Consider the following 24,760-nt stretch of genomic DNA (forward strand, 5'->3'; position numbering starts at 1 on the left):
TGTAGGACAGCATTACTCTCGCCCAGTTGGTATGTGCTCAAAATTAATTGGCTGTGGTGCTAATTTTTTAGGGTCACTTGTGTTATTATTTGCACAAAAAAATTCCTGCATAACTTATCACTTCTTATTAAATGTCTTTTCACTTTAACAAATTCTAACCTAATCAAGCTGTTGATTCTTAGGAAAATATTTTGCAACTATGCCTATTCATTTGGTTGCCAAAATCAGTGTTACATATAGCTTAGCTAGATGGGATGCCGGGATAAATAATCAGCCTCTGTCCAAAGTTCTATAAAATTCCTACCAACACCTACACAGCTACTGCAGAAATGTAAAAAAAATAGTTTTAAGAGGACTTGCTATGACAGTTTCTTAGTGAATAAAATCTGGAGACAGTGACTCCCTGAGGCCTTGACTCTTTGTATTTGTGAGGTCATCTCAAGTGGTGACCCCCAAATCGTTAACATTTTCAGTTTATTAGTGATATTTTATTTATTTCCCACTACGATTCTGATATCTTTGGGTACTGGCTGATACCAAGTATCAACACCATATCAGTACATTAAAAAAACATATGTCTCATTAATTTTAAACAGTTGGATACTACCAACCCTGTATGGATATTATATGATTGCTAAAAACCCTAATTTGAAACCACAAATAAGAAGTCAGTCTTAAACACAGTATTGGATAGTACAGCTCATGTGCTTTGTGCTCTTACTTGAGTAATACCTCAAAGTTAACGGTGCAGAACTGTATGCATGTACCAGCAATGATGTATTTGAAATATGAAGTCATTGCCAGCTTGTATGTTTGGATCTATGTGTGTGTGCATGGCTGCACGACAGAGTGAGTGCCTGCATGTGTATTTGTGAGAGAAAGAGAGAGACAGTGGAGGGAGAGAGGGAGTTTGCCACCTCGAAAAAAAATCAGTGAAGAACAGTCCGGCCTCTGCCCAGTGAAGCGATTCATGAACCTATCAATTGGCCGCGTGTGTGCGCAACAGTGTGCGCACATGCACACACAAAGGTGCCGATGGGCCTTTATGAGCATGTTTAAGCTGTCCGTCTGAGACTGGCTTTCATTACGGGGTAAATGAACCAATCAAACTGATAGCAATCAACTGAAGACCTCAACTCATGGACTGCCAATGGAAAGAGGCAGAGTTCCCACAGGGGCAAAGAGTACTAATAATGTCCTAACTCATAGTGCTATATGCTGTTTGGGTGAAACAATTTACCAAATAGCATGAGCCAAAATGGCAATGGCATGTGCTTAATATCCAGGCTTGGGGAGTAACTGATTACATGTCAAGGAACTATTTGATAAGGATACCAAAAAAGGTAGCTGTAATCCATTACAGTTACAGAAAAAAGACTAAATCAGATTATGGATACAGTTGGTTAGAATGGGGATTATTAGGAAGTGAAATAAAGAACGTACAATACAATGCCACAATTCATCATCATGTCCTCTTGTTTTTAAATCAGGAAAAAGAGAAACATCACAGTACCAAGCTTTGCCTTCAGCTGCGAAAATCCTTTCATCATCCAAGAACTCGATAACTTATTTAAAAAGATATTTACAGGAAAGACCAACCGCCAATGTTAGCTACACGGACCAACTTCTAACATTAGCCACACAGACCAAGCGCTAAGGTTGGCTATACAAACCAAACACTAACGTTAGCTACACAGACCAACTTCTCAAGTTAGCTACACAGAGTGACTGCTAATGTTAGCCACTCATAAATCCAGTTAGCTGACCTGTCAATACTACTAACTGCTACTGAAAATATGTTGGGATGGTAGGTGATGATGCTGGTGATCAGATTGGTGTGTAGGAATAGTGAGTTACAAGTTTGACTGTTAAGTGTGAATAGCATAAATGATAAAGTACATTCAAATGTACATGATTGTAGCTGTACTAACAATAAAGCTAACGAAGAACATAAAACCTTCTGTTAGGCCAAACAATTTCACCATATTTAGTATTGACGTAATCCAAAAGTAATGGAAAGTTACCAAGTTTAACAATGTAAAACCTAGATTAAGTTACTGAATACATTTTTTTAACAAGTAACAAGTAAATTTGTCAGAATACATTTTTAAAGAAAACCCCCAATCCCGTTAATATCATATGAGTAACTGTGATGCAGCCAGTAACTACAAGCAGTGCAAGAGGCAAAACAACACCACCACAAAGTATGAGGATAATGGAGGAAAAAAGCATAAAAGCAGCAACAGAAAGGCAAGATGAATGGAGAATAAGAGGGAAGACAACATCATAATGCAGCAGCATTAAACAAGGTCTAGCTAACACCCTTTTGTCTCTAGTTGCAGCCTAACATTCATCCTTTGAGATACCTGAATTTGCTGTTCCATAAAATCAGCAGAAAAACAACTTGAACAAAACAACTCACGGGCAACTCATAAAAAGCTTCTGATACATGAAAGCAAGGCGGGTGCTTTAGAATAAGCATATTACACTGCGCTTAATAAAGAGACAGAAAGAGGTGAGTTGAGGTGAGGCATCCTGAGGTTCGTATACAGGATGTCTTGAACGCCAATCAAAGAGAGTTTGTGTCATCAGTGGGAGTCAGAGGTCAGAGACAGCTCTGCTCTCTCAGCCCTTCAGCCTCTCTGAACTTTAATTTGGGCAGGGGGATGGGGTGCCAGACAGGAAGTCTGCCAGTGTAATTTCCTGCGGGATGTGACCTTTGCCTTCGTCAGTAGTGGATCGCATCTGTCACAGTAATTCTCTAATCTAATATAAACCACTTTTTCCCCACTTTTTTTAAAGTCCCCCTCCTTCCCATTTAGAACTTTAGCTCCTATGCGTCCTTGTATCTTTCTTCTCCTCATCTTCACATGTAGTTCTTGTTGTGGGTTTGGACAGTAACTCTGCATGTTTCTTGGCTTCACTTGAAACCACATGAAAATAAATTCACAGCTGTTAAGACAAACGGCAGTTAACTTTTTTGTGTCGCTAAAAGCGAAGAGACATCTTTCAAAATTGCATGAGGACTTGATGCTCTCAAGGGGATACAGCACACTTCTTCACAGATGAAAGACCTGCATCTTCTATAGAAGCCCTCTAGGGCCTCTTTACAGTCCAAATGCTTCTCAGCTTTACCCTTCAACATCCTTGAAAAGCCTTCTATTTCCATGAGACACATCTCAGAGTGTGTGAATTCGCACTTGCATAAGTTCTTGATCTGACCTTGGCTTAAGAGATGGTTGAGTGGGGTGTTAACAGGCCCTCATATGTCTGAGATTCAAGGCTGACAGTGAGGATGACAACGAAAACAGATCCACATCACGACTAAGAACTTAGTGCTAAAACCTGACTTGAGGCAGACTTCTACAACTGCTGCTCACAGCTCATTTTGATAGAAGTGTCGAAATCTGTTTGGTAAGCCTTGATTCTTGCATCCAAATTAATGTTCTAGAGAAAACCTTGAAACTAACACCAAGGCTCAGTCAGATCTTGGCAGTGTGCACTGCAGGAGGCCTTTTTAAGGACCCTGGTGTACCTGCTTGCCAGTTGATTGCTTCTAAAGAGCCCTTGAAACAAATACAACTGATCTAAACAGTGCATAAAAAATGACCGTCCAACAGACTGAGTGGCAGAGACTGGCATCAGAAATCCCAAAGTTTGGACAAAACCCAAGCAGTGGATATCTGTCTTGTTTCTCCTACCTTCAGTCGGATTGGTGAACACCTCTTTAGGGATGTAGAGCTTGTCTTCTGCTGTTCTGGCCCAGTCCTTCATCCCTCTCCGGCCCTTCATGGGGAAGTTGATATCGCTAGAAACTGCTGACACCGGCTCTCGCTGGATGGTTATCACTGGAGAAACAAGAGATACCGACAACTGTTCAAACTCACCACAGTTCAGAACTGGTGTTGGGGTTAAAGATATTTTAGATGACACAATGTTAAAGCTTTCTTTTCATTATTCAGTGTATAGCTACACATTTTTACAACTGGGCCCACAGGATAGGGGCAAAAGAGCCACATGCGTCTCCTGAACCATAGGTTGCGGACCCATTTTATATGCAGTATTCCGTTTGTTGAGATCTACAATCTCATTACTAGATGCCACTAAAACCTAGACACTGGTCCTTTAAGAAACAAGTGTATTTTGGAAGTGAGACTTGAAACATGAATTAGAAAGGATAATTTGTGGTTGTTTTGACTAAACACAAAGATTGATAGAAATCTGGACCTTAACTCTGGGTCAACACTGAAATTGATGTGTAATAACCTTAAATCTGTTTCCGTCATGCCTGGTAACATGGCAGCATAGGTGTGACACTTACTGAGGTTGTTGGTAACCACTAGAAAACTCTGGAAAGGCTTCTGAGCTTCTCCGATGAGGTGGATGAAATCCTCTAATATCCTCATCAGCAAAGCAGCGCCGGGAGCGACCTGCAGATGGAGGGATGGAAAAGAGAGGTGAACATTATAATCCACAGCCAACTTTCAATGAGACATGTCGCATCTATTGGCACATTTTTATTCATTGCATTAACTAGACCACTGAGTGTGTTCCACGGCGGTTAATTATTATATCAGATTTGGTTGCTTGTTTATTGTGTCCAGATGGGAAGTAAACACACCTCCACTCAAGGGCATCAAGCTGGGTCACACACAAATGTGCACACCCACACGCACACATACACACCAAGTATAATTAATAGGTAGACATGGCTTTTAGTAAACAGGTGTGTTTTTATGACTCTAATGAAAAGTTAATGTGGGATGTGGTCACACCCACCTTACACACAAATTTATGTTTGCACACACAATAAAGTACTTAAGAAACTTAATACAGTAATTGTCAGCTATCAGTGTTGCTAAAGAGATGTATAGTAGCACACTTAGAGTACTGTAACACACATACACACAGAGAAGCCCTTACCTGGTGAGCGTCCTCCCATTTGTCCAGATTTTCCATGTCCAACATGTGGCTGACAATCTGGAAGAATTTCTGGACACAAGGCAAGGCAAGTTTATTTGTGAACTACATTTCAACAACAAGCCAAATTTAAAGTGCTTTACGGAAAACAAATTTGTGTACCGTCTGCATAATTATAGTAACATATTTTGTCATTTTCCATAATCTGAGCCGGTGGTAGTATGTAGATATTGAACAGAAGAGGCCCCAGAATGGAGCCTAGGGGAACTCCACATGTCATGGTCATTTTTGTCCAATCAGTAATTACCTATAGACAAAAAGTAGTCCCTTTCTGTTAAGTAGGATTCAGACCAGTTAAGTACAGTGGCAGATAGTCCCACCCACTTTTCCAGCCAGTCTAGAAAGAGGCTCCCAAACTAGGGGGTTGGTCCCCCTGGGCGTGATGTAGAGCCACTACATGGGGAGCAAAGGTGACCAGGGGAGAAATATAGAGCAAAGGGAAGTTAAAAGAATAGGATTTATGTAGAGGAAATAAACAAATAAGAGTTTGCTAATAATATCATGCTAACATTTATTTCACTAAAATTCAACACAAATCGTTTTTTTTATCAGTTGCTTCCCCAGTTGTTGCTAACGATTGATAATAATTGTGGGGTGGGAGGTGGCATAAACTTATTTCAGCTTCAGAAGGGGTTGCGTGACAAAAAGTCTGGGAGCCACTTGTCTAGAAGATGAAGTGTACTCAGCTATTAATGCAGCATGACCATAAGGTTTTCTCACTTGTATGCATATATAATATATAATAATATATAATATATAATATAATATAATATATAATATATCCGTTGGCTGATATTATAGGCCTGTATTGACCTTATTATTCTAACTTTTTCAATCTATATTTGTATCAGCGTATATGTTGTCAGATATGCATCAATATGAAGATAAGAACATGAGGCAGATATATTTTTATAGGCAGCATTTTATGTATATTTAATACATTTTCTTAATTCATGTTTAATGTATAGTTTTTGTTTCATTTGTTTGTTTTTTTTTCATTTATAGCTATTTATAATTCTTAAAAATGCCGGTGATGTTTACTTCTTCAGTACCCTGAGGTCATCTTGAACAATTAAGTTTATTGTTAAACTGTAAAATATCCTGCTTTCACTGCATATCTTTGTTGCAAGAGTAGGATAGCCACATTTCAGGGACATTACAAAAAAAACAAAGAATGCCAGGCACCACACTGATATGAAATAGTAGACCCTTAACACAGCAATTAAGGTCCCATTCCATTTAGTGTAGTAGAGCCTTTCCAGTGAGCCAACATTCACAACAGCAGCACCCTGACTCTGTTTGGCCTGAATGAATTGAAATCTTAAGTTGTATCGTGGATGACAACTGTGGTTATCTACTATTTCATGCCACGAAACAGGTCTGTTGCCCCATTTTACGTTGCCAACATGCACCCACCAACTATTAGTACTGCAGCAGTACTGCAGTTTATTCTCTGTCAAGTCTAGTACAGTAGTCCTCTGCACATAGGCATACTGTAAAACATAAAATAAAGTCTGTCAAATGACTGACTGAGGCAGGAGCATTTTGCTCTCTTACAGGCAGTGAAAAGAGAAAAACGCTGCTAAAAAAACCCCTTTGAGGCCACAGCAACGGTGTCGCTGTAGTTCATTGTTATGCATACCCCGTGCAGTAGAAAGTAGAGTTCCTACACTGAATACATTTGCGGGCGTTGCAAGTGTGTGTGAGAGTGTGTCTGTGACCGCATGCTTTGTACGGTTTTGTGACTCGAGAAGGCTCCGCTTACCTGCACGTCGTCGGGAGCTGGGATGTAGGTTGCTCTTTTGAAGGTGTCCGTCACATTTCGCAGAATCTCCGTGGAAAAGAGAAGGTCGCCACTGTAGTAGCTCCTCCTCTGCAAGAGCTCCAGGAGACTCCTTACGATCTGAGACATGCCCTCCCCGGCCAGGGTCCTCTGACCCTTCGCGAGATGCTCTCGTAACTGTGAGGAAAGAGACAGGGATTCAGTTGGCAGATACACCTCTGCTTTTTACAGTCAAGTTTATTAAATGACTCATTCTTGAGAGCTGGGACAAACCACATATTGAATGTAGAATGTAGTCGACAAAATATTACATTTTTGATTTTAATTTTGATTTTTGATTTTAATAATGCAAGCTTCCCTGTCATCTGACAATAAACAGGCGTGTCTGTTTAGGCAACTGGCTCAACACAAAAACAGAAGTGTAGGAGGAGGGAGAGGAGAGAGTGCTGATCGAGCTGCAGCTCCACCTGAAACCAGGTAAAAGTTAAAATAAGGCCTGACCCACAGCAGAGAGAGAAGGAGAGAGCGTGTGAATATGGACAGATGTGTCGACTTGATATAAAAACTTTTTATGATCAAGAATCATAATGTTACTGTACACTTCTGTGGTGTGTGATTTTTTTACTCCAAGTCCGATTTGTGTGCTTTTAAATATTTAAGTATTTCATGCCGATCAATCACAACAGCGAGGGAGGGGAGAGGAGCTGCAGAGAGGAGGGAGGGAGGGGGAGCGAGTGTGTAAAGTGCGACCGATAAACGTTATTGATGAGGGATCCTGATGTTACCGTACAGTTCTGTGGTTGAAAAATATCTGTCTCTGTAAAGACCAAACTGACAGACGCTCGTCTCCTCCGCAAAACGTTTGTCACTGCGCTGCGTTATTGTAAGTCATGATGAAGAGTCCAGACTGTGTCTCTCCTCTTCATCTCCTCGGTGTGTGTCGGTGTGCAGTTTGCTGTCTGCTGTTGTCTAAAACATCCTCACCGATGTCAACAGTCAGAGTGACACTGTCATGTAAATGATCCTGCTGCTTTACTAAAAAAACATGAATATCACACACCGTTTCGTCATTTTATAGACTGAGCTGAATAAAGGTGAGGATTTTTCTCCTCAGAGGACAATATCTTATTAAAGAAATAAACTATAATTATCAATAATAATACTAACTAAATAAATGAATAAATGCATATAAACAGGAACCTTTTTATTTAATAACGTTACATTTGAAAAATGCATATTTATCCATTATTAGTCATTACATTTAAATTATTATTATGACATGAAATTATTAAATATGCCTTTAAGGTACACTTTGAACAAATACAAAATGTGTGATTAATTTGTGATTACTTGCGATTAACTACAGGCAGTCATGTGATTAATTGCAATTAAATATTGTAATCGATTGACAGCACAGTTTAGATTTCATCTGTCAGTGAACAGTGAATTTGTCCAAAGATAGTTTAAGCAATATTCCTGCCTTTTTTTTTAAACCAGGGAGAAAGACAGGGGTCTTTAAGGTATAGCTAATCCTTTTTAAGCCTGATTAAATCATGTTTTTCTAAATATCAGACAGAGTTGACATAAACAGGGCAAACATTTCCATTAAAAAAACAAAGATGATTATAACAGTACATTTTTACACCTACGTCATCAATAGGTATTGTTAGTTTAAGATTTTGACGGATTTTAAAACATTTTCTAATGGTCCCAGACAAGAATTCTTGTGGGACCAAGTTTAGAAATTAAAAAAACTGAAGTAGACCAAAGTTTTTCAGAATTTGCATCTACACATAAATTCTACATTTTCATTAGAAATGGAGTTAGCGTCTCGGTATTAACATGACATAACACTTGACATGATTTGTCCCAGTTCTAAAGAATGGGTGAAATGCATGCTCACTGGAACTTACTGTGTAGTTCCTATTCAAAGTGAGAAGCTGGTAGAAATGTCAGAAACAGCAAGACCAAACAAACCAAAGATCATGTTTTTGGTTTTTTTTTCCCTGAAGAAATCACAGGGATGTTTTGGATGTGAGCCGAGGGGGACGTTTTCGAGACAGGAGTATATGTGTATATGGTTGGATTTTAGTACTTGTGCTTAAAATAGGCGAGCAAAGAGGCCTAGCAGCACTCTCAAGCAGAAATTGGATCTCATCACTTCAGAGACGCAGATACACAAAGCGAGAGAGTGTGTGTGTGTATGTGTATGTGAAGCGCAAGGAGAGGAGACAGAGCGGGAGAGGGAGCCTGGAAGAACAGAAGATAACAGCAATCACAGAAAATTAATTATTGACTCCTGGTGTTAATGAAAGGTTGGAACAGAAGCTAACAGTGCAATCAGCTTTGTCACGCACAATCCCTGACCCCCATCTCCTGCCGCCATCATTGAGGAGATGGAAAAGGTTGAAGTTCACAGAGCAGGAAAACAGTCTGGCTGATGAACACATTCATTAGCTATGTTCATTAATTGATAAGTGTGAGCGCCAAGCTCTGGAAAAGCTAATTAGAGATATGGGCAAGCCTTGAGTAAAGACACTCCTGTATTTTGTAAACTTTTTGAAAAAAAAAGAGAGTTGAGCAGAGGTACATGATGGGTGAAAAGGTGGAAAGTGAGGCAGAGAATAACTTTTAAAAACAGATGGAGTCTTTCTCACACTTTCTCATACATTCACTAATGAGACAGACAAGTTTAATGAAGGTAAGTTATGACAGAGGCGATACTGCAGCTGACTAGCTAAAAATGATGAAATCTGGAGGAATAAACACATCTTTTTCCTTCTTGCTGAAGATGATATAAAAATGTAGAGACAGTTTCTGAGTTTGCAGAACTTATTAGTTAAAAGGAAACTTACAGATAAATGTAAATATCTATATTCAAGTGAGACGCATCTGGCGAAGCTCGGAGGACCCCAGAAAGCAACTCCATTATTGTCCAGCATGCAACGACGACTAGCAGATCCTAGAAAGAGACAAAGAGAGACAAATGCTTCAGAGAAGGAATCTTCAATATTTCTCAGGCCACAGACACCTTAGCTACTTATTTTGCATTGAATATTTCCTGGTCTTCTCTCATGTACATGTACACAGTGTTGCTAAGTCAACAGCAGTTGTTGCCTGGCTAATGCTTGCTTTGTACAAAATGATAAACTGTGGCTCACAAGAGTATCTGTACTGTTTGCTGTTGTGGATAGGTGCCACATAGTGATTGATTGGGGTAGCTAGTTCACATGATTATACAAGGATTGTCCCATTTATTTAATAATATGTTAGATTCATGTCGATGTATATTTTGAGACATATTTTAATTCTGGAAAAATTTGGTGGTCCCCCAACCCCACCTCTACAGTAATGATGGGGGGGATTGATTCTTAGATGCATCATAATTCTCTCTAACCCGACACGGCAGATGGTTTTTGCACAAAACCATCTGAGAAATTATCCTCAGAAACAGTTTGGAAAAGGGCAAGAACTTTTAAAAAACACTTGGCAGTGATTGGATGGACCGTCCGTCTACGTCTAATACCAGCCAACTCCAACCGATCAGCTCAAACTCTTTCTGAAGCCGGCCGTGAGAAGAGCATAACCATCTTTTCCATAAAGAAAAAGCCTTCAGCGTCGTTCTTTGCTCTTCTTTCAGTGGAGAAAAACTCTCCAGTTCTGATATAACTGATGCTATTGAATTAGCTACGCTTCTGGTGAGGATCGCTGGGTGTGAGCAACCACAGTAAACCAACTGAAGTTGAAGTGAAAAGGGACCTGGACAAGAGCCACACTGTACACAAGTTGCATCTAACTAAACTAATTATAGGTCATTACATCAATGTTTTAAAAGTAGCAAGCGATCACACAAAAAATAAATTATTCCTAATTCCTATTTTTTTTTTGACGCATCAAGACACATTGATAATCATTATGTAATTGCATTGCATCATTCTGACTCAGATTCAAATCGAATTGTTAGCTGCCAAGAGATTCCCATCCCTCGGGGTTGTAGACGCTTTGAAGACCCAGGCTTTAAAGGGAATTCATCAAATTTAGAAATGAAACCTGCCCATTGCTGTTAATACAGTGTCCATTCATGGTCAAAGAGCCAGCTGCTGTGCAAGTAAAATATACATGATGCAGAAATGGAAAAAATTTCATTCTTTATTTAAGAAAAATAGAAAAACTACATAAATATCTTGCTTGGATTCTGTGGTATTTATCACAACATTAAGGTCAGGGTTAACACAGAGAGTGTCTGCTTGATGAATTTTAATACATAGGATGAAACCACCTTGGAGTGAAGTATTATTTAGGATAGACACAACTGTCGAATATTTTATTTGTAGCACTTCTCCGGTGTTTGGAAGCTCATACCTGCTGGCTGTTCTAACCTGGCAGCCAGCAGATAACCGGAGGAGGCTGCCAAAATACTTTACTAAGACAAAACCTTTTCCCTTGCCAAATAAATATGCACTTACTGAACTCTGGCTCTGCCTTTTTATGAGTAATAGATTGACATAAATAAACTGCAAAGTTTCTCAGTTAATTAAATTTAATACATTGATTTACCTTCGATGTAATGTTCTTTGAGCTATAATGTTTTACTGGCTGGCAACCTAAATTTGTGCAGACATGTTTTGATGTCGAAGCCAATGCCAGAGTTTGAAAGATGTAGAAGCAGGTTTTATATTAAGGGAATCCTGAACCGCAGCTGCTCTTGGCTTAAATTCTGAAGAAAAAAGTATGATTTTGTTCTTGTTTCTGCTTTTGGAAGTTAAAAGAAAAGGTCTGGCACCAGCTATTTGAGAAACTCTGCAGTTTAGATAGCATTACCATGATAAGTTAAACATAAATAAGGATCGACGGCATCCAAGCAGGACATGTCTGCTGTACTAATTAAAGGTAAATGCTGGATAATGCATGAGTTGGAAATGCCGCCTCCGCATACCAAAGCTGAAAACGAAATACATTTAGGGACAACAACTTTGATGAGCCTTAGACATTAATTTCAGCACTGAAATCAATCTGAGTACCTATTTGTTCCAGGCATAGGAGCAGATTGAATTTTGAAAAAACAAGACAGCATTGTAATCGAGGATATCCTTATTATAATATCATCTATTTTACAATGTGTTCCTTGGCAATAATGAGATGATGGTTGTGCTGTTGGTACACTGTACGTCACTTAACTGTTAAACATTAGAGGCAGGACAAGAATTGACTTTATCTTCATAGAGCATGAGTTTCTATAGGAGGGTGACCATATTCTTGAACCGCGACCTGTAAGTGTACTCTATGTTCCTGCATGTATGTGCTTGTGCACTCACAATAGGTGCTTTCATCAGGATGGGAGACATTTATTTCAGCATTTAGGACACCTACCAAGCACAGATTTCACCACCATGGACACCATGAAGCCAACATTTTCATTGCCAGGTACATTACAAAGGAAAGTGTAAGCCTCCTGGAGCTCTTTAGAAAAGACCAACTCTCTAGTATGACAGCTAACTGTTACCACATTGACAGCTTCTGTCAGTATGCTAACAGCTATGCTTGCCTATGATTCACAGGCTAGCAATATTATTTAAATTGTGGTAAAAACTGGGCCAATTTAGTGGTGAATGTTGAAAACTGTGACATTTTAGTGTTTTACAGATTTCTGTCAGGATTTGGGACACCCAGCTTGAAACTGTGACATTCCTGGACAAACTGGGATGTCTGCACTTTAGGTTCTTTCTTTCTCTCCTTTAGCTAGCTCGGCTCATGCTAACTGCCAGGTGCTAATATACCTTCACGGAGCTGACATACTTTTGTTGCCCCTGTTGGATTTCTTTTTGCTAGTTGCATATTTTCTAATTTTAATTCCTGTAGATATTCTGCTGATCAAGTATGAGTTTCTATAGTTTTTGTTTTTCCCTCAATTTAGCTAGCTCTGCTCATGCTAACTGCCAGGTGCTAACAAATACTAATGGGAGTGATAAACTACTGTTGGTCCTGTTGAACATTTGTCTTCACTTGGATTTTCTGTTGACTAAGTATGACTTTCAACATTAATTACTGGGTGCTAATGCACATTGATGGGGCTGACAAACTGCAACTTGTGTTGTTTGTTTTTCTTACATTAGCTAGCACTGCATATGCTAACTGCTAGCTGCTAACATAAATTTTCAGTTGATCAAATATGAGTTTCTGTATATTTTTTCTTTCTCTTACTTGAGCTCTGTATTTACACATTTTCTATGGCTGCTCGATATCTTGTCTAAGTTTCTTTTATGAAGTGGCTACAGTTTGGCTCACTGTTTTATTGTGTGCGTTCCACCACTGATTAATACTAAGAAACTCCAGGCCTAACAGAAGCACAGATTCACTCACTCAAGCTGTGGCTGAAATATGCTGAATTATGTGACTGACCAGTGGCATTAGTTGGACACTTGTTGTAGACGGTCTCTCCAGCTGAGGCTCTCTTCCATGACATAGCGAGAAGATGCTCGTCTTTACATATCTCATGAGGAGCTGTAAGAAGTAGGTGAGAAATACACAGAAAAAGCGAAATGAAGCGCAGTCTAGCAAGCGCACAGAAAGAAGAAAAATCACCACGCACACACTCCCACAGACACATACATAGCCAGTGAAAAAAAGGGAGCAGAAAAGCACAAAAAACAAGATACAAATCAATGTTCTCCTGCAGCAGCTCCCAATCTTATTCCCTTGTACATTGCTCAGTGCTCTCTGTCAGTGTCACTGCCTCAGTACAGTATCTCATTCCCTCTTCATCTTACTCCCTCTCTTTATTCATCTGTTTTCCCCCCCTCCCTCCCTTTCATAACCCTGATGAAAAAACGGGGGAGAGCGCTCTGAAGATATTCCGAGGGGGCAGACGAGTGTTGGCAGAGGCGAGGCAGAGAGATGAAGAGGGACGGAGAGCGGGGAGAGGAGAGAGACACACAGACTGAGCGAAAATGTGATATGATGTTCCCCTGCAACGCCAACAGACAAGATCCTCGTCTTGTGTGAAAGGGGCTTGAGAGCTACTCAAGACAAAGGGTTCATGGTGACGGCTGCACTCTAAAGTTTATCGTTTGTGGCTTGTCAGAACCCGGTGCACGCATGTACACATATGGCAATCAGGTTTGTGCAGAAAACACGCTTGCATATTCACAGCTTCAGTTGAGAGGCGTGCTTATTAAAGCGCGCCGCTTCCTTCAGAGGCTGACACTGACATTGAACATGGCAGAGGAGCAAAGAAAGAGTCAAAGCAAGCGGGTGACATTATTATGATAAAAACAATGTTAAAACCGAGAGATATGAGGAGAAATCTGAGTATCTCTCCGGTAAACAGAGGATAAAAGGAACGCACGAGGCAAGGACATGCAAAATCAATGAAGAGGTAAAGATGGATGGATATCTGAATTGACAGGAAGACCGACAAGAGACAGATAAAGATGAGACGAGTGCAGTTCTAAAATTGCGATAGAAGCCTTTGGCTGTGGTGTGAACCACCGGGAATCACTTCCAATCTGCCTGACAAATACTGTGCATATGCAGATTGGGCACACACACACAGATACACACACTCTTTTGTCTCTGTCAGGGATCCACTAGGAGAGAAATGCAGCCTTACAGAAAAAAAGTCTGAGGCATAAAGTGTTTACAAAGTCTTTTCAAGCATGAGTATACAAAAGCATACTGTACTGCCCTACAAACTCAAAATACGATAACTAAATATTTAGTCAAACTTTAGCTGAGATCAAAATCTTATTATTTTTTCATGTTTTATGTCAATGCCATAATTGTAAAGAAAACAGCACATTAAAAGTGCAGTTAAAAAAATGTGCTAAAAATCAAACCAAACAGTCCACTACACAGCTTGCTAAAGTAAGACACCTAAATTCTGCTAAAGCTAGCTAGACATAGGGAGTTTCAGTCAGGCGTAATTTAATTTATCACCTTAATTTCTAGGAAATTATTTAAACATAGGATGGTAAAGTGAAAGAACAAGATTTGTTTGTTGATACTTTGCAGTGTTGCTTTCTTTTTTCTTTTTGAAAGGTTTATGTCAATTATGCTTTTGCAGCAAAATAATAAGTAGAAAAAATTCCTAAAAGGAGGAATTACATCCTATACATCTCCAACAGTTTACCCAGTAAGCTTAAAAACTAAACCTCTTCTTCTTAACTTTGCACAGCAGTGTAGTTTTCAGTCTTTTTTTCACCTCACACACACACACATTGACAGAACCACTGACCGGGGCATTTCTTCTCGTTACAGGACCGGACCTCCTCCCCTGAGCCATCGCAGGGGTAGCCCTGTATTCCGGTGCCCTCACACATCCTGAAGCGACGCTGCCAACCCGAGTCACATGTCTTGCTGCAGAGACTCCAGTGGTTCCAGCTGCCCCAGTTACCTCCACCTAGAACAGAAGCAAAGCACCGCCAGTGACGATTGGGGAGCGGGGAGATAAGAGTGTGTTGAGTAGTAAATTTGGGTTGCAACTGTGAGGCGGTAAACTTTTTCTATTTTTTAGTAGCCAAATTAAATCAATACAAGCCCATTCTGGGGCCCAGGTTTATTAAAACATGAGTGATTTTGTCCTGCGGGGCCCCGGTTGAAACAGACTCACCCACAAATTGCTGGTATGTGGAACACAAATCACAGAGGACCATGCAGAAGCCTTCAAATAATAAATGTTCCATGTTTGTATAATGACATCTGAGATGATGTGAGCATGAATACTAAGAATTCATCTGTACTGTTGGTGCATCTTAGATTATGAAGAGAGATGGAAGGATGTGGAGATGAAAGGAAAGGACTTCCACTTTTGGTGGGAAACTAAAAACAGACAGAAACTCTAGTGAACATGAGTCCAATAACAACATTTACTCTTTACTTTTAGAAACAAAGGTTCTGAAAGGGTTCTTCCTGAAAGGCTGAGGTTCTACCCAGAATCATTTGCTTCTGAAAAACCCTTTTTTGAAAAAGAGTTTGTCTTTTTAAAACTAGGGGTTCATTAAGAACTCTATTCATCTAAAGAGAGTTCCCAAAGGATTTAAGAGGGTTCAAGGGTTTGTCAAGTGTTCTTTGCACCACAAGTGTGCTACCTGTAGATTCCCCTTGAATGAGTTCTGGGTAAAATCCTAAAAGGGTTCTCTGTAGAACTCCTGAGTGGGTTCTAGATAAACCCCTTGTAATATAAAAGGCTTCTTGGCAAAGCCTCCTGGATAGGTTCTTGTTAGCATCCTTAGAAGGTGAAAAGGTTCTGGAGAAAACCCCCAGAGAGGATCCTGGGTGGCACTATTACACCATAAAATGGTTCTCTGTAGAACATCTCCTAGGAGATTCTAGGTGGAACCTTAAACAGATGGTTTGGGGGTGGCAGTAGCTCAGTCCATAAGGACTTGGCTTGGGGATCTGAGGGTAGCTGGTTTACACCCAGGTTGAATCAAAAGGTACATAGTGGAGTGGACGCTGTCAAGGTGGCCTTGAGCAAGGCAGAACACCCGACTGCTCCACTTGGAACCTAAGCACCTTAATTTATTTAGAAATCTGGAATAAGAGAGTTAGAAAATATAAAAATGAGAAGGCATTAGTATCCTCACACCCTAAATCATCCTGTGGATCCAAATCTCTTTGTCCCTGTGCAATTATCCATTCACAAGGCAACATCAGTTATTTTTTTTTCTCTTAATACAATGTTACACCTCATGTGTGTATTTACGATGTGTGTGCAATTATCCTGCACAGTTATTCATATATATCCATACATCTGTCCATATAGCCACATATTTTTTGCACATATCAATAAGGCAAATATATAGTGTATATAATCTGTGTATATTTTTTCCTTTCAAATCTAGAATCTGTATATTTTATGTTTTTATTGTTTTTATTTTTATTGTATATTTTGACTTAATTTTTTACTACCTGTACCACCTTTTTGAGCTGCTATAACATGTGATTTCCCCTGTTTTGGGATCAATAAAGTTGATCTTATAATATCTTATCTTAAAAAAGGGTTTCTTTAGATTCCTAATTGAACCCTTAAAGAATTCTTAACAAACCCATTCTCCAAAAAATCCTGTTGGAACCCTGTTTTCTAAGAGTATAAAAAGCAAAAAGATGATAAGAAGAAAGTGGTATAAAGCTGAAGCTGCAGAGAGAGAAAGCAAATACTTGAGCTTGTCCAAGACATCTATTCAATAGAAAAGCTGACATATCATCTAAAGTTGAAGGAATATGGATCATTTACATGAAACATGATGCCTTGTTGGCATCAACATGCAACTGAACTGTTCAGTTATGGAATAATATTGAAAGAGTGTCATGATGCTCTGCCTACAGCTAGACACTCAACAGATAAGATTTAAGTGGGGAAAAAAAAGACGAATTCATCTGTGGGTCTTACCACTGCAGGAAGGGTTGGTGCATTCTCTGCTCTCCTGATGGAGGCCCTTACATTCAGCCCAGCCGTGAACCGATGAACTGCAGCGTCTCTGCCTCTGCTGGGTCCCGGTGTTACAAGTCACGCTGCATCGCGACCACGGCCCCCACTCCAACCACTGGCCCTCCACTGGAGAGATGGAAGGAGACAAGGAGAGACAGGGAAATGGATGAAGGTGGAGGCGGGGGGAGACGATTTCGAGAGACATGGAGAAATCAGGATAAATTGATCCAGATTTTTGAAGGACAAGGGAAAGAATGCAAGGGGAAAATACAAGAGAAAAATACAGAGAAAGTGAGGCTACAAGTAAACAGAACATCGAGTGAGTTAAGGTGGTGAACAAATAAATTACAGAAGGCCACTTGGTTTTCCATAGATAGCAACAAACAAACAAACAAACGTCATGATGCTACACACATTTTAAATATTTCAATCTGTTATGAAATGGCTGATTACAATTCCTTTCATGCTTTGTTTTTAAGAGTTCACACAGAGTACAGTCAGTTGAATTTTCATTCAAAGTGTTGTTACAAAGGCAGCGCATTTCAACTCTTGACTGGTGTTTGTGCAGAAATAGATAAATGAATAGAAAAAAAAAAAAAACAATTTCAGTACAATCTAGTCTTGCCTGTCAGACGATGCTTGAATACCAAATCGCTTAACCAAAGCCTGATGACATGCAAAGGTGTAATCAAAACCCCCATCGTCCCCTTTAATGAGGGAGTGTTGCTGGAGTAATTGAGTTGTCAAATAAAATAATCCAAAATGCAAAAAAAAAGATAATCAAACCCAGGCTGATTAATCATTTACAGCGTGTGTAGTCAAAGATTTCTGGTATGTCATCAGCTTCAAAGGTAGTAATAGTTCAGCCAATTTTGAGGATGTGCGTCACAGAAAAGAACACAGTGTTCTACTATGGGAAGAGCACGAGGCTGTGTGACAAATAAAGTGTCGGTGAATTTCTTCACTGTTCTTGTTACAGATTTTTGATCAGAATTCTTTGTCACCAAAAACTTGACGGGGGAACCAATTACTGACCTGTGACCATGTCCATTTATTTTTCAGAAAACTGTTGAATACAGGCACTCAGTGTAATTCTGTCACAATTGCTGGGTTTTGCTAGTTTCTAACAACTTTCTAAAACCTTGTAGACCAGAAGAATACACAAAGTCTGCACTTCTTAGACAGCAGGCCAAAAACCCCCACTACTAGATGGTCAACAAAAGCTTGTACCTGTATTATTAATGTTCAGCTATACTGTTACTCCGGTTGTCTTGAGGGAATGATATCTAAGGAATCAAACCAATGCCAGGTTTGTCTCTTGTTAGTCCACATTTTGGTATCAAATGCTCTACTAGTTCATCAGTCACCAAAGCAGGAAGAGAAAACATTTTTCAACCAATGACAAGGTACAGAGGAATGGTAGGCTTCTGTGATTGGTTTGAAAAATAAGGCCGATGTGAACCTGCCCTCAAGGTGGTTGAACCAAACCCTGGAGCATTTACTCTCTTGGTGCTGTTCATTTGGGTTGGTGCAAGGTCTGGCACGGACTAAACGACCGCCCGCTGGTCTGCACTGAAGGGGCGGTCTTGGACCGCTGTCAAGTGAACTCTGGAGCGTGTGTGAACACCATTTGAGCCAATCACAGAAGCATACCATCATGTGTGTCTTTAACTGGTTAAAAAATGTCCCTTCCTGTCAATCAACACCAACATGAACAGAACCTGATGGTGCTCCGCGATTTGATCCTGCTAAAAACTGGGAGTTGGTCGTCCTTTTCTCCTGCTGACTGTGTGACCAATAATCAAACATTTCTACCACATGACTTACGTTTACAGTTTCTGGGCTTAGTTTTGCCTTTGTAAATGCAAACTGATCCTGTTGGGAAATTGAAACGATATAATATCCTCACACTGGTTTGACTCATGAATCAAAACTTGAGGTGTGAACCTAGTTTTTACTTGTAGCAGGAGCCTTGAAGAGCCATTTTGTAACAGTGCTTTCATTGTAATAAACTAATGATGGTTTAGTTTCCACAGCAATTAATTTCACTGAATGGGACATTGTTATTGTCAAATTAATTGTTTGTGCCCTCTTCACTACCCTCACACAAAAACACAATCCTAGAGGTTATAATTTAAAGTGAGTGAGAATACAATGCCTCTTTCTGTTGGCAGCAGTGACACTTGTTGTGTTGAAAAAAACTAAATCCAGCTCGTCCTGCCTGCAGTTGGATTACTCATGTGGACCTGAGCTACGCTTTATTACTTGATGACAACAAATCTCCCTCCAAAATGCACTTAAATGTTCAAGCAGCCCTTGATAAACCTTATAAAGTTGATATGTTGAAAATGTCAGCAATGGGTTATTAAAACATCCAGCAGACATTAGCATCTGTTAAACTTTGATGCAATATTTAAAAAAGTACTATCTATTTTCTTTTGAAGAAAACAAAAAACAAAACAACAACCTACACACAGTGCTAGTATAGGAAAACTCTCAGAAGACTGTCTGGTTTTGCTTTGCTGAAAGCCAAGTTTCAGGCAGGAAATGAAGACTAAACTGAACTGAGGTTCTGAATGGACACTCAGCTCTTAAGTTTTTTTCATAGCTTCAGTACTTCCAGTAGTCAGGAGGTTGATGAAAATGGGACTAATGAACCAAAACATTAAAGCTGCGAGCTGACATGCCAAAACAATGAGCTAAAAGGCAATAAAGGCAGCAGCAAAGTGAGAATTCTCTGTAGGTTTATGACTACAAGCAACACCTGTCACATTACTTTTTTTTTTGATTAATTGTTAATATGAAAATATTGTCTAGTGCAGCTTTAAATTTTCATTGCAACTAATAGAGTTTAAAGTTTGATTATTATTCAGTTGCTTTAATGTAACCTTCAGTCAAGTTGAGCTGAAGTAGGAGTCATTTTTTCTTGTCCAGTGATTAATTTATGGTGAAAAGAAATGCATTATGTATGCTCTTATAGTTACAGCGACAAAGGGTTTTAATCACACAAATTTTAACAGGCTACTATGATACGTAAAATAGAGGAAAGCTGTCTTTACAGCTCTTCTGCTGCATAGCTTTTGTGTATGTGCTGTCAAACTGTACTGCAGCCTGTCTATTTGTCTCTATATTAACAAGAATAGCAATTCAAAGTGAGAACTGCTCTTGTTTCGGCTGAGAATGATATATTGAGGCACACATTCTACACACAGGGGCTTTAAGTAAGTGAAGTACAGCGCAGTAAATGTATTTGTCTGGTTCTCCCAAGTGGGAAAGCATTGCCAGCTCTCCTTGGTAATGTGGTCAATCACGCTGTGTGTGACTCGGACAGTGTTCCAACTCGCTGCGTCGGGGTTGACGCACACAGAATGAGCTGTGTGCGAGAATTTAAGTGTGAATGCGACATTTCCCAAGACCAATCCTGAGTAATTAAACTGACAAGTCTGAAACAGTTTCCAAAAGAGGAAAAAAACAGAAAAATATCCTTGATTTTTAGACTCACGCAGGACACAATTGAACAAAAGTAGTAAAAAAAAAAAAATGGAGTGGGTGGTAAGAAGCTTGTGTCAGTGTGTGTAGAAAAAAGTGTCAAATTAACAAATTAACACATTTACAGCAAATGAGGGGAACAAAATTACATTAAAATTGTTGCACTCATTAGCAGGGACTAGTGTATCTTGCAAGGCGGGCTCAACATACAGTACACGAGCAGACATTTACCAGCAGAAAAAAAGTGCTAACAAACACACAGAGTATATAGGAAAACAGCGTGTCAGCTCTGTGATAGTAAGCTGTTTTTGTGCCAAAGCCACAAACTTTAATTTGACTGTAATTAAAACATAGCCATTAATCCCTGGGTATCCTTGGCTATGAACTGACTGTTTATATTGTGAGAAAAAAAAGGTGTCAACGAATGTAAAAGGCAATTTCCAGCAAGCTGCCTACACATGAGAGCGTCTTTTAGCTCCTGACGTTGGCTCAGACGGGTCTGATATGATCAAATTAATTATTCACAAATCACTGTTAACTGTCTTTATTTGATACAAAACCTGTCAAAGTATAAATTGCAGCTCTGAATCAATTCAAATCTACAGTGATTTAAAATACTGTAGTATAGACAGTATAGAGTATGTTATATAGCATGCGCTATTAGAAATACAGGTTCCAGAAAGGTTCTACATGAAAGTCTGAGGTTTCACCCAAAACAGTTAGCTTCTGAAGAACTGTTTTTTGAAGAAAGGGTTCGTTAAGGGTACTTTGAAAGACTTCCATCACAAACTTTTCGTCCAAATAACCTTTTTGGACGAAACAGTTCTTCAAGAATTATTGAAGTCCTTGTAGAAGTCTTTTGTCAAGGATTCTTTGTTCCATAATATAAAACAGTTCTTGGTAGAACCTTCTGGGTGGGTTCTAGATAAAAACCCTTGCAATATAAAAAGGTTCTCAGTAGAGAACCCCTTGGTAGGTTCCAGATATCTTGGAACATTGGTGCTATCTAGTGAACCAGCCTGCATTTCCACTAGTGGAACCATTCAATGGAGGGTGTTGCACCGTACACAACGATCTATACAATATGACACTCCAGTTCCCAGTTAAAACCTGCTACTTCTTAGTTCCAGCTGAGCAAACAAAACAGCATGTTGGTTGAGAACTAGAACACAACTGGTTCAAGAACCAGAGTTTATTTAGTGGAAAAGGGCCCATAGACCTTTTCCATCAACCTGGAAACCTGCCCCATTCTGGTTAAAGCACCTAATTTTGAAGCTATCTGAGCATTTACAGCAAAAATAAATTGGTTTGGAACCTGAAAAGTTGGTTCCTAGCTGGAACCAAAAAAATCACAGGCTTCTGTTGGGACCCAAAGTGGTCTGTTGATGACACCCTTGGTTCTCCAGTTTGCACCAAACTTCCAAGAATCTTGAACGGAACAAGTTCAAAAACCAGAGCTTATTTGGTGGAAAAGGGCCTTTAGGGGGTTTTGTGTGACACCTCTCTCTAATGGTTCTGGGTTTAAACAAAAGGTTCCAAGTGGAACCTTTATAAAAGTTTCTACCAGAAAGCAAAAAAGGTTCTCTTATGGGGACAAGATGAAGAACCTTTTACGATTGTAATTAGCACCTTTATTTGTGTAGTATATGTTCTTGATACACAGTGTGCAGTGAGATCCTATGACACACACACACACACACACACACACACACACACACACACACACACAGATCCATCAAAGCTCTATTCTCTATGCATGGACGTTTTGTGCCAAAAGGCCTACGCTGGTATTCATCATTTCAAAGGACCATTGCCTTTGAACTCCCAAAAGCACGCTGAATCTGTTGTGATAGACTCACACACTCATACACAAACACATAAAGCATGTGTGAAGACACACACATACACACAGATTTCCTTAAGGCCCTTGAAGGACGAGCCTAGCCTTTCTCCCAAACCCTCTCTTTCCATCACTGTTCCCAAAACAGCATGGCAAAACATCCTGGAGGCCATACTTTAGATTACGACGTCTCCCTATTCCTCCCTCTTTGAGACGCAACTTTGGAGCCTCTTTGTCTGGCAACAGGGACAGTTATGTTTTATTTAAATATTAACCTTAGAAAACCTTTGAAAAACACAAAAACAAAAATAAAACATAAAAAAATATTACTCAGAAAGGAGGGGGAGAACACATAAAGGCTCCAGCAGCATTCACATCAATATATATGTATCATTTACCAGAGGAAAATGATACAGGATACTATGCCTTAGTAATAATAAATAACAAGCACTTACCCTGTGATAATTAGCCTGTGAGTAATTACATACTATACAGGCACAATCACTCTCACTCGGATTTAAATCAGTTCAGGAATTTAAAAAAAGGGTTATTATTCAGAAAGTAGCCTCCAATTCTGCTTTAAACTCTCTTATGTTTTAGTGTCTCTGCGTCCATTAATGCCATTATGCATAAAAGTATTTATATTCTCCCAACATAGAAAGCAGGAACCAATTAAATCACTGAAATGAATATTCCTTTCTAATGTCAATGCTTTCAAAGTAAGTGTTTTCTAAAGGGACACTTAAAGGGACAAAATTAAAATTGCACAGAGACAATGCATATGCCTGAAGTATACTTTCAAAATGTCAAAGGCTTTTTCCTTCATGCAAGATTTAAACTCTGCCTTATATAATGACTAGTATTTACATCCCACGAGACGTCTACATCTGGAAAGTGGCTCTCTGATAGGCTGGTAAAAACCCTACCCCACTGTTACTTAAGTCTGCTCTCTATTGAGACGTTATTTCAATCACTGGTCGGCCCCATTCCAGTTCAATGGCAGCCTGATAAAGACGTTTCAGCTGGACAGTCTGAGCCAGATTGGAATAAAGTCCTGAGGTACCCCCGGCACCAGAATTGGATGGGGCCGCACGAGTGACTTACTGCTGGTCTTGACATGGTATAGGACTAACAGGTAATCTCAGAGACAATAGCAGGACGAGCTCCACTGCAGAACTGCTCAGCAATCTAAACCAAGCCAACCATGGAAGAGGCACAGAAGTCCAAACTAAAGGCTTTGTTAGGCGATCCATCAGGATGGCTGAGTGACAGTTTGAAGAGTGGGTGTGTATTCCACGGCTGACCACGGATGACTATGGAACTGAAAGTAAGGACAGGCTGGTGAGGAAACAAGAGTTAATGAAGTGACCATAAGCAGGCAGGAAAGATGGGGTTACGCTGCTTTCACAGCATGTCAGCAGAACAGTAAAACATTCCTAATATTCCAAATTTGAAGTGTTCATGCAGTTATTCCAAGTTGGTTAAATGGAAACTAAAGTAGCATTTCATTGATAAGTAAAACAAGGTACAAATAGACTTACACTACCAGACAGTTAAATTGACGACACAAGGTCAAACAAATACTACAGGAAGGCAGCAAACTCTCTAAAAACAAGACTAGGAGTCTGCAGCCATGCTAATGCTTTTATGAAGCCGCAGGCTACTTAGACACAGTAGTGCATTGAGCTAAATGCTAATGTGAGCCTGCTAACAAGCTCACAAGGACAATGGTATTATGCTGATCTTAAGCAGGCTGATGTTTTCCATGTTTACTATCTTAGTTTAGCATGTTAGCATTTGCTAATCGGCAATAAAGACAGAGAAGAGCTGAGGCTGATGGGAATGTCACTGGTTTTTCAGGTATTTTGTCAAAAACTAAATTACTGGACAAATCAAAACTTTAACCTGGAGATTGCACCTGATGGAAATTTAAGGACGACCAAAGTTATTACAAATGATTCTAAGGATGAATAACTGTGATGAATAAATGTGAATAACTGTACCAAAGTTTACAGAAATTCATTCATTATTCGTCAAAATTATTAACTCGAAACAATCAATAGCAACCTCAGTGTGGTCAGGAGATTAACAAAACCTTGTGGCTTCATTCTCCGGAGCCATGAATGTCTCTACAAAAATTTCAGTCACATAGTGTGACAAGTAAAAGGAAAGAATTATACCTCCATATTCTGTTACAATTTAAAATTATAGTAAATTCATGGGTTGTCAAGTAAAATCA

At 39.5% G+C, this 24,760-nt stretch overlaps 1 protein-coding gene across 2 annotated transcripts in view; it reads right to left on the bottom strand.

Moving 5' to 3' along the window:
• The window catches only part of adgrb2 (adhesion G protein-coupled receptor B2), a 211,633-nt gene that overhangs the window by 113,833 nt on the left and 73,040 nt on the right, over positions 1 to 24,760 (bottom strand). For both annotated transcript variants that reach the window (XM_084738328.1, XM_084738327.1), the window contains exons 5-12: positions 17,154 to 17,318; positions 14,997 to 15,161; positions 13,163 to 13,264; positions 9,619 to 9,725; positions 6,746 to 6,940; positions 4,924 to 4,992; positions 4,322 to 4,430; positions 3,702 to 3,848 (exon numbers count right to left, since the gene is read on the bottom strand). In XM_084738328.1, the coding sequence (XP_084594454.1) occupies positions 3,702 to 3,848; positions 4,322 to 4,430; positions 4,924 to 4,992; positions 6,746 to 6,940; positions 9,619 to 9,725; positions 13,163 to 13,264; positions 14,997 to 15,161; positions 17,154 to 17,318 (1,059 nt within the window). The remainder of the gene's footprint in view (positions 1 to 3,701; positions 3,849 to 4,321; positions 4,431 to 4,923; positions 4,993 to 6,745; positions 6,941 to 9,618; positions 9,726 to 13,162; positions 13,265 to 14,996; positions 15,162 to 17,153; positions 17,319 to 24,760) is intronic.

Source organism: Lutjanus erythropterus, chromosome 16 (assembly GCF_056507025.1).
Source record: "Lutjanus erythropterus isolate fLutEry1 chromosome 16, fLutEry1.hap2, whole genome shotgun sequence".
NCBI classification, from domain to species: domain Eukaryota; kingdom Metazoa; phylum Chordata; class Actinopteri; order Lutjaniformes; family Lutjanidae; genus Lutjanus; species Lutjanus erythropterus.